At 38.7% G+C, this 10787-nt stretch overlaps 1 protein-coding gene across 2 annotated transcripts in view; it reads right to left on the bottom strand.

Annotated features, from left to right (window-relative positions):
• Positions 1-3122: 3122 nt before the first annotated feature.
• The window catches only part of Rc3h1 (RING CCCH (C3H) domains 1), a 68566-nt gene continuing 60901 nt past the window's right edge, over positions 3123-10787 (bottom strand). The window contains exon 20 of one of the 2 annotated variants that reach the window (NM_001024952.2): positions 3123-10452. In NM_001024952.2, the coding sequence (NP_001020123.1) occupies positions 10302-10452 (151 nt within the window). In that variant the 3' untranslated portion in view covers positions 3123-10301. The remainder of the gene's footprint in view (positions 10453-10787) is intronic. The other variant, XM_006496908.3, reaches the window with a different exon arrangement.

The following is a 10787-nucleotide window of genomic DNA, read 5'->3' as shown; positions in this document are numbered from 1 at the left end:
GCAACACCTCTTCAGCTGCCTGTCTATAGTAGTTGTAATGAAGATCCCCATTTCAACTCAGTCCCTTCCCTCAGAATTCATATACCCTATCTTCCCTTACTAGGACAGCTTAGGACTCTCTAACATCCTAGTCCCCTCTCCATACTTCAACTCGCTCATGTCTTACCTTCACTGTGGTTTCCTTGGGAGATCTTCACCAGCCAAACAAAGTTAAATACACACACACACACACACACACACACACACACACAGAGTTTTCTTTGGGGATGGTGCTAGAGATCAAACTTAGGGCCTTGTACAATGAAGTTGTCTTGTCCAGTCTCACAGCTTCTTGTTCTGAAGATGACAATTCGTTGATAATTAATGTTGTCATCATCTTATTGAGTCAAAGGCTCACTATGCACCCCTGACTAGCCTGGCACTGAACTCTTCACATCAGGCTGGCCTTGAGACTTGCCTGCCACTGTCTCCTAACCTCTGGGAATGAAGCTGTACTACCATAGCCATCAAGATTAAGGTATCTAAAAAGCCTGTGCAAAGTTCCACAATTAGAGCTCATTGATGGCAGAAAGTACTTTTGTCTTCTATTTTGTTAAGCATATGGACGTTTAGTAGTTGATAAATTCACTTTTTGTTTTGGGATATGGTGCAGCCCAGCCTGGCCTGGAATTTACTATGTAATATAAGTGGCTTCCAACTCTTGTTCACCAGGGTACTTCATTTATGGGCCGCCACCATCTCCTGCCTGACTACTTTTTTGGAGTGTGGGCGTGTATGTAGGTGAGACAGGACTGTCCTGAAACTTGCTATGTAGATCAGCCTTGACCTTGAGCTCAGAGGTCCATCTGCCTCTGCCGCTAAGAACTGGGATTAAGGTAGGACATCATGCCTAACCACTTTCTTCCCAATGTTTTATTTTTTGATTTACTTACATACTGACCAGTTTTCCCTTCCTCCCACCCAGTCACCCCACCCCACTTCTCTTCAGAAAAGGGGAGGCCTCCCACGGATATCAACCAGCTTTGGCAGATCATGTTGCTGTAAAACTAGGTGCATCTTCTATTGAGGCAGCTCAGTAAGGGGAAAAAAAAAGAGTCCCAAAGGTAGGCTGCAAGAGTCAGAGACAGCTGCTGCTCCTGCTGTTAGGAGTCCCACATGAAAAAGCAAGCTACACAACTGTTACAGATGTGGAGAGAGTCAGTTCCTTGCATGCCTCGTGGTTCAGTCTCTGTGAGGCCCTCTGAGCTTAGGTTAATAGATTCTATCAGATTTCTGTGCTGTCCTTGACCCCTCTGGCTCCTACAACTTTTCCTCCCACTCTTCCATCTATCCTTTCTTAAGGTTAGGTGCTCAAACAAAAAAAAAAAAAAAAAAAAAAAAAAAAGGAGGTAGGTATTTTTTCTCTTAATAGCCAAACAGGTTGGAAAGCATGATTTTTTTTGTTTGTTTGTTTTGTTTTGTTTTGTTTTCCGAGACAGGGTTTCTCTGTGAAGCCCTGGCAGTCCTGGCACTCACTTTGTAGACCAGGCTGGCCTCGAACTCAGAAATCCACCTGCCTCTGCCTCCCGAGTGCTGGGTTTAAAGGTGTTCGCCACCACGACTGGCTGGAAAGCATGATTTAACTAGCTGATCATTTCAGATTCGCTGATCACTGGGACAAAACATTGATGCACATATAACACATTCACTTTAGTCTGAGCATGTCAGCCTAACAGGTCAGATAGTTCCTGCTTATATCCTAAGCAGGACAAGCTTAGGTTAAGTGGCAGACAGGCTTGGTTTTGGAATTTCCTTTTTAGATGTCATCATTTTTCAAGGATGGCTACAAGCACTTAACTATCTAATACCTTCTGAGCTCCCTTACCATGGCTCCTTCTGTTGTGGCCAGTCATGGTACCAGTGGTCCCCGTATTTAGTAATTGGTAATGTTATAACCCTTTTCTGGAAATCCCTATCAATTTTCATTGGAAAGTATTTTAGAATAAATTCCAACTATGATTAATATATCTATCTCTTAAAAATATGGGGCTGGAAAGATGGCTCAGCAGTTAAGAGCTTATGCTGTTCTTCCAGAGGATCCTGGTTCTAGCCCTAGTTACTGTCTGTAACTCTAACTTCAGGAAACCTAATGTCTTTTTTTTTTTTTTTTTTGGCCTCTACAGGCACAGCATGTATATAGGATACAGACCTATATATATGAACTGTGAATTGAACATCCCCTCCGTCTTACCATTTAATATTCAACATGTAGTCAAACAATCTTTTTTTTTTTTTCTTGGTTTTTCGAGACAGGGTTTCTCTGTGTAGCCCTTGCTGTCCTGGAACTCACTCTGTAGTCCAGGCTGGCCTCGAACTCAGAAATCCGCCAGCCTGTGCCTCCCAAGTGCTGGGATTAAAGATGTGCGCCACCACTGCCTGGCCCCAAACATTCTTAATTACATAAAAGTATGTTACTGTTACAACATGCTACATTTGAGTTTACTTCATGTCTTGTAATGTGTAATAACTCACCTCCCCCTTTAAGACCTTAAGTGTGTCTATGTACCTGAGGACAGAAAGCAGTGGTTGGATCCGTGGATTTAGAGTTACAGGTAGTCCTGAGCTGCCTGATGGGAGTGCTAGGAACTAAACTCTGGGCCCCTGCAAAAGAAAACAACACTTTCAACTACTCAGCCATCACCTCCCTTCATGTTAACTAGAGCATGGTCTATAAGAGATAATATAAAGTTACTTTAGATTATATTTAATGACTTTATATTATATTTAAAAGACTTCAGAATAATTGGGAGCCAGTTGGTAAATAAAAAGACAAGTATTCTGTTTGAGGAAGGAAGATCATTTTGCTTGGGCAGAAAGATGCTCTTGGCTTGATAAGACGTCATAAAATAATGTTACAGCTCACTGACTATGGGTCTCGCAGCCTCTGAACCAGGCCTGCCTCTCAATTGCAGCATACTCAAGTCTACAGCAATTCTGGGTAGAGAAAACTGACGCCCAGTGTGCTTACTTGCATAAATTAGCTTTTAAAAGTTTTTTGTTTTTTGTTTTTTTTTTTTTATCAACAATCCCAAGACGAGAACGAGGTGGCAGACTCATTGACAAGAAAAAGACTACACACTGTTCCTCCTCATTAATTTATCATTTAATATAAATGCTGACAGAAAGCAGATAAAGACCTTTAGACACTTTCATATATTTACAATCCAAAAGGTGAACCACCTCCTTCTATTGTTAAAATGAATCCTTTTATCTGCAACTTACAAGAGCCTTAAACCCTAATTAGGAGCAACAAGAGGCTGAGTCAGTTTCCAAGGTAATAAAGGAAATAGCATTTTAACAAAATGTGCCATCTTTAATATAAACAACATGCACACAAAGAATACAAAATTAAGAGAGAAGGCCTTAATCTTCTCAAGAATATGCAACACATGGTCCATGTACTCGTTCAGATCCAGAGGTCGGCAGCCCTAAACACACTCCTAGTTCTTTTTTCCCCACCTCATTTGTTTTGAAAGCTGTTTAAAAACGGAAATATTAAACAGATTAAAGAAAGGGAATGTTCCATTTCAAGCAAGGTTCTTTTTTTTCCTATACAAAAACAACTTTCAGAAGATAATGCCTCTAAATGCAAATCTCACTGTTGGCCAGGCCAGATGGGAAGGAGATGGTCACAGGCTGGCCAAGTCCAGCCCATCCTTTGTCCTCAATTGAAAACATTTGGAAAATGTAAAATTTCACAAAATTCATTCAGTTAAAAGTTATCTCTTATTTTAAGACTCAATTTAAAAAACCTTGTGAGCAGGTGGGGAGAAAATGTCAGAAAACAATAGGGAGCCGAGGCAATGGAAAAACACAGGAATGGAGGAAAACCTTTCAAAGGGGGTCTTCCGTAGCACTGATTCTGAGAAGGGACTTCACACTCCCCATAAAGCCATCTCTATTCTGACTCAAATCTCATAGCTCCTTTACTAACTTAAGATTACTCATGTTAAGTATACCTCTGCAGGGCACAATCACATACAATCAATACGATTGGTAAATTACATAAGCTCTATCCCAAGCAAATATGAATCAATGTTAAAGTTATTTTTTAAAAACAAAACAAAAAAACTAAGAAAAATCCACCCAAAAAGGTGATAATGAGTGCAGAATGTCTCAGGAGACTGGTGTGAGCCGTGAGACCAACTGACCATAGGCAGGGAAGGGTTTCAGGGGTAAAAGGGAAAAGACCACACACGAAGAGGAACCTCACAACTGGAAAGCAGTTAGGTGGGTGAGAAGTTTGCTCATTACCTTAGTTCACTTCCTGTATCACTCCTGGAAAGTCAGACTCATTACTGAGGCCTAAGACCAGTGAAGTTTTTTTTTCTTTTATATCCAGAAAGTTGGGAAGACAAAGGATAAAAAAGGGTAAGGGGAAAGTGAGGCAAAAACAAACCAAAACAAAACAAACCCCAAAACCTCTCAGGACTGTCTTAGCTAAACAGGAATCATAGCTTTAAAGGCTTGTAAGAATACAATTTTATGGGGTGGTTTGGATATTACTGTGAAATGTCAGCCAATGAACAGAGAGAGAGGCTACACCAATAAATTATAAAAATGACAATTTTTAAAAGGAGGACCAAAACAAAACCAAAACCCCAGAGCGCTATTCACCCAGTCTTGCATCCTTTCCTTGACTTTTCCTGTGTTCACTGGAGCTGGGACCACCTGACAGTTTCCAGTTATAAGATGACTCTGAGTGTACAACCTAATATGGGAGCCAAAGACTTGTGAGCTCTGTCTACATATGTAGCATTAAAAGACAAAACACAAAACCAAATGAAGAACCAGAATGAGTCTTCAATAAAAAATAAAAAAAAAAAAGCCACCTTATCTACTATATAATATAATATACACTAGGACAACAGACTCCACAGGGTTTCACTCTTCTAAATACACATTTTTCTGACACAGTATTGTCTTAAAGTTTAAGTTTTCCACCTTGGGTTACAATGCCTTACTTTCTTGTGAAAATGAAGGTTATTCTGCTCAAGGTTAAGTTCAGGGAAATTCAGTGTTTGTCTGAAATCCAGAGGCTCTAAGAACAATTCCAGTGCTAAGGGAAGTCCCTTTATCACAATGGGATTCCAAGGGCTCTTTACCCACTTATTCAGTGTAGTATTGAAACCTACCTACTGAGAACACTTATTAGAAGGTGTCATTTGCTCCTGGGGGTAGCAGTTTCCTATTCTTTATTAGTGTGACTAGAATTACTAATTAATTAAAATCTGTTACTTGTGAAAACACCTCTAGCAATTACAGAAATAGAATCTTAAAATCTCAAATGTTATTTCCTGTATCTTTTGAACAAAACAAAACAAAACCAGCTCTTTGAAGTGAGTGGCTCAGGAAAGCTGATTGAGAACGTTAAAAAGAATGTTAGCACAATTTACCAAAAACTCCCAGCCAGTCATTTCAGCAGGAAATTTTAAAAAGCTGAGCTGTTAAAAAAAAAAAAAAAAGCCATAGCTGTCTAAGGTAGACATCGATATGTTTCAGATGAAATGGTGTCAGTGTAGACTGCCCGTTGTCTCAGTGACGCTGTATCTGAGCTCTATCTTCAGGGATGACATCCCTTTGCAACACTATAAGCATATATTAACAATTAAGAGTTTAACACACTTGAACCTTTTATAGGGCAATAGTGTAATACTGCAGTTAATTTGCAAGGTCATTACTTCCTCTTGAGAACAAATTAGGATGTAATAAATCGTTACGGATGGTTTTTACACAAAGATTTTACATATTGAACTCTTTACTTGATTCTTTAAAAGCCCAAATGAAAAATATATTGAAATTTCATTCTACCATCATTTGTACATAAAAACAATAGCAAATGAATCCCATTTAGTAAAAATAAGATGTCCCTGAACTTAAGTCGAACAGGTACTAAGTAACTACCGTTAACTGTTTCTCACAAGCGTCAAGTTCAAGAAGAATTCCCAGACCCAGGACTTGACCATAGTGAAAGTACATTGTCCTGTAGGCACAAGTGAAAGTACAGAGACGCACAGAAGAGAGTAGTACATCAAGATAAGCCCCCAAAGGGAGAGTGAGTTGCTTAAACAAATATTGTCAAGGGTGATATTTACTGGTTTAGAGAAACTGATAAATTTTCATTACTTTTACATTTTGTAAGGCCAGCTAACCTTAACAGTTAACTTTAGACATTTACACAGTACAATCAACTTACAAATACTACCAGATTTCATAATCAAAATGGCTACTATTTCCCCTAAAACCAAAACAGAGTAAAGCACAAGTCTTTGGCGCTCCTTAAAGAAATAGCAGGTTATCATTCTTTGCCAGACCTTTGCTTGCCTGCCAGTAGGGCAAATACCACATCTGTGCATCACTGAGTAATAACGCCATTAGAAAAGGCAACTTCACAGAAGTTATTGGCTAAGCGAATTCATTTGAATGCTCTGTTTAGAAGCAGCAAACTGTCACTGTTACAGATTGGGTAAGTCAAGGGGAAACTGCAGAATGGCAAGGGGTCAGGAAGAAAAGAAAAAAGACAATCATGGGAAACTTAGGAACTAAATTTCAAGCTCCCACACTCAAGCTCATGGGAGTCTGATGGGATCATGTATCCAAGTAGCACGTGAGAATTGTATCCATCTTCTGCTGTTAGGCAAAAGAATAAATACATGGGAAAACCACAAGGGAAGGAAGATGAGAGAAGGAATGACCCACATTAATGCCGTACGTGCCAAACAAGCTCTTACACATTCTGAGTAGGTGAATATTTGTAATTACTAATAATAGTGTCTTAAACATTGACGTCATTTGAACATCACTACCAGAAACCTATGGTACAAGTTCTGTTTAAGTAGAAAAGTAGTAAGGAATGGCTCTTTGGTCACATTCAGACTCCTACTATCAACAGGAAACTGAGTCTAGATACCCCATTCTCAGTTCCTCCATCATGTTCCAGAGACTCACGGAAAACAGACTGAGCCTAAGTACTTTTTATTCACGACAGCTAACATACTGGCGTTGTTTCTGAACAAGTATGAATATGCTGCTGCATAACCCTTCCAGAATTGTCTGTTTCATCTGAGATGATTCTTGCTCTTGGATACAGTAAAAAGTAATCACCTTCAGAAGAAACCATTTCAGTGAAAAGCCATACCCATTGCTGAGTATGCTGAGCATGGCGGCACATGCTTGACATTCTTCCAGTGCTCGCTCACAAGGCTGGCGCAGGGTCTCGAGTCAGAACCAGTATGGGCTATCTGCTAAGACTGTCTTAAAAGGGCAGGGCTGGTGGTGCAGAAGCTCTGCTTCCTATTTGATGGGCTTCCTTTTTTTAATGTCTCTAAAGACACAAATAAAAATCAATGGTTTTCATATTTTAATAAAAACAGCAGTTAAGAGTCATGAAGTTATGCTTCAATTTATTGTTGTCTCATAACATTGACTTTGTTAAGGGGAGAAAAACCCCTCAAAGTTATGAGAGTTTTTATTGAATCCCTAAACCTGCCAGTGGGCACAAACAATACTGCCTACCCCCTGCTCCCCAAAAAACCCCACCTAAAAATTGGTAAGGGAAAATGACTAAATAGCAAAATTGTAGGCACAGTCTTTCACTTTCTACCCAACCCAGACTGGCTATAGAGAGGGGCTTGGGGAACTCATACTACCATTTAAAAGACTAATTTTCTCCCTAAATAAAAATATACCTAAAAGGATACTAGTGCACCGCAGCAGAGTACATTTTGGGGGTCTCATACACACTACAATGAAAATTTACTTTTATTCTTAACTCCAAGAAAACCAATATGCAGATTTCCCCCTAGTTATTCCAATTTTAAAAACAACAACAACAAAAACCCATCTGCTTCTAAGACTTAGGAATTATCTTGAAATGTCCAAAGGAGGTAAGACCCACCCAAATCTGTCTACTGAAGGCAAGAGGCCAATAATGTGGCGTTTTATAGATATGCAGAAAAATAAAAATCCTGTCAGGCATAACATTTCTCTCCTCATCTCAATAAATAATGAGTAAAGTATAAATGTAAGAGTCATTTTATCTTAAAAAAAAAAGTCCAAAAAAAGCAAATGTACAAATGTGTATTTAAAATTAAAAGGAAAATGTATGCATCAACTGAGAAATGCCTCACCGTCATTCGGTGCCTCTACCTCCCAATCAGTCATCTTATTGCAACAGCTGCGCTCATGCGAAGAAATCTTTAAAACATACCCGATATATATACAGATATAGCCATGTATATATGTATATATATAATATATATATAAATTTTTATTTAAATAAAAAAGAAAGCTCGAATCCCAAGCCAATATGTGTATATCAAATCCTTGACCAGCCAGGTCTGTAGGGCATAATCAAATTCAATGTGAAATAGTATATAAACACGGTGCCTTGACTGGGCAAATTAAATAATCGCTACTCAAATGAGTGTTCTGTTTGGATTTCCTACTGGTAGGCAATGGCAGGACTATTTTTCCCTTCCCACCCCTCCCACTCTTATCCCACCCCCACCCACTTGTTTCAATTAACAAGATGATGGACACAGAGCTTAGACTGAGGTGACGCAGACCTCAGCAGAGTTAAGGGTTCAGGAAATAGAAATAAGAAAAATATAAACGTTTGCTTTTACCCAACCAAAGCAATGCAGTAACTTATTACATAACCAGTGCTTTCTTGTTTTGTAGCATCATCTAGAAAGGGAAACTGACGTCAGGCAATCAGAGGGATGGAGTGATTCTACGAAACATTGCCTTGCTGAACTCATTTTAGAGGGGCTTAGTAAATTAAGCAAACAGTGGTTAGCATTAGAATATGTGCAGCAGAACTAAATAAAAATTCTTCCTCACTCTTCAACTTTTTCATAAACATTTTTAATGTCAGAAAGCCAGGTCTATAAAAACTCACTTCAAGTTATTTATAGTTATTCTAGTAATTCTGATTACTGACAAGTGACCAAAGCATGAACTACCCTGAAGACTCAGTCAGTTTCTATCTGCCAAATCTTTAACGCTTTTGAAAGGAAAACAAAAATTCCATTGAAATAATATGTCCTTGTTTACTGAAGCTCCTATCGAGTGTTAAGTTTTATTTTAATTAAAAAATTTTCTTCATTGTGTCTGGTGTCCACAAGGGCCAGAAAAGGGTGTCATGTCCCTGAAAGTGGAACTGGGAGACACCCTGCAGGTGCTGCCAAGAACCCGGGAGAGCAGCCGGTGCTCTTCTGCTGAGCCGGCTCCCAGCTTTAGAGTATGGTTCACTGTCCTGGTTTTTCTATTCTAGGGTTTCAAGACAAGTTTAATTTGTAAACACAGCTCGAATTTTCCAACATGAGCTCCACATAGGAGAACAGGAAATGCCTATTTTCACTATTAACAAGCTGAAGTTCATTTCTTTTCTTCTTATTCTGTTTTTTCCTGCCTCAACATCTTGAGGCCAGGGATTACAGGAATGAGCCATTATATCCAATTCAGAGTTCATTCTTAAAATAAAATAATCTTCATTTAAATCTAACTAAACATTGTAAACACTAAATAGGCTTTCAGATTTTAAGGAGATAATGCAAGGAATGCTTGACACCAAAATGTGGCTCAAACAATCAACTGCATGTTGACATCTCTGAAAAGTTGAAACTAAAACCATATCCACTCAAATAAACTTTTAATGTTGTAAAAAACAAGTATCTATCCACAGAGCTAGTGATCCAGAAACAGGGCTGGGGTTAAAGAATAGCTCTAATAAAATTAGTTTGCTGCACAGTTTCTAATAACCCAATCTATTACCACAGAATTCTTGGAAACGGTGCATTTTTGTCTATTTTAGTTTACAGGGTTGTGAGAGTTGGAAAGGACTGGGGAAAAGGAATTATACACTGGGTATGTAATAATACCAAAATACAAGAAAAACCTACTTCATTAAGATCATACAATTAATCAAACAGAGTGTATATATAATATCTTCTTTTTTTTTAAAGCCCCGGATCCAAGGCGTCCAAAGTTATTAAAATAAAGTTCATTCACAGAACAAAAACAAATTTAATCTGAATTGCTTGCAGATACTGCTAATTTTTTTTTCTTAAAATTAAAAAAATGCATCAATGTGAACTATGTGCAGGTTTGTTTAGTAGTGGTGTTTGTGCACATTGCCTCCGGTGCTTTTCCTGGACTTCACTGACCACTCAGAGAAAAAGTTTAGAAGTTATCCATTTTTCTATCCCTATGCCCCATGAACTGATTAGGAGCAGAAGGTAGAAGCAGGTGCCCATATTCTAGGGAGCAGAATTGGAAACAACTCCTGATCTCTGGGAATCATTGTTATCTCCTCCTCCCTCAGAGTCTTCTGACAGATTCAAAGAGCTGGTCTTGTTTGATAGGAGGCTGAGATTCTCTTGTGTCAAGGCTGATCCATTTGGTACATCACTGTAAATTACATGAAAAAATAGTTGGAATTTATAGAAAGAGAAAAGCAATTACTCTAAATAAAATCCAATCAATAGGGCTTATTATTTAGCACTGTAGAAAAACATGAGGCTGGAGTAGAGCACATGCCTTTAGTTCAAGCAGAAGGCAGAAGCAGCTGGTCTTTATCAGTTTTAGGTTAGATTGGTTCCAGGCCAACCAAGGCTAGCTACACAATGAGACTGTCTCAAACAGCCAAAATAAAAATAACTACATAAATAGCTTCCAAATATTGATTCTAACTCCTCATCCACACTGTAGCATAGATGATAAACTAAAACTGACAAGCTTCCTAC

The sequence above is a fragment of the Mus musculus genome, chromosome 1 (assembly GCF_000001635.26).
Source record: "Mus musculus strain C57BL/6J chromosome 1, GRCm38.p6 C57BL/6J".
NCBI classification, from domain to species: Eukaryota; Metazoa; Chordata; class Mammalia; order Rodentia; family Muridae; genus Mus; species Mus musculus.
Note: the sequence above shows the minus strand (reverse complement) of the source record. Positions and strands in the feature narration are given on the sequence as shown.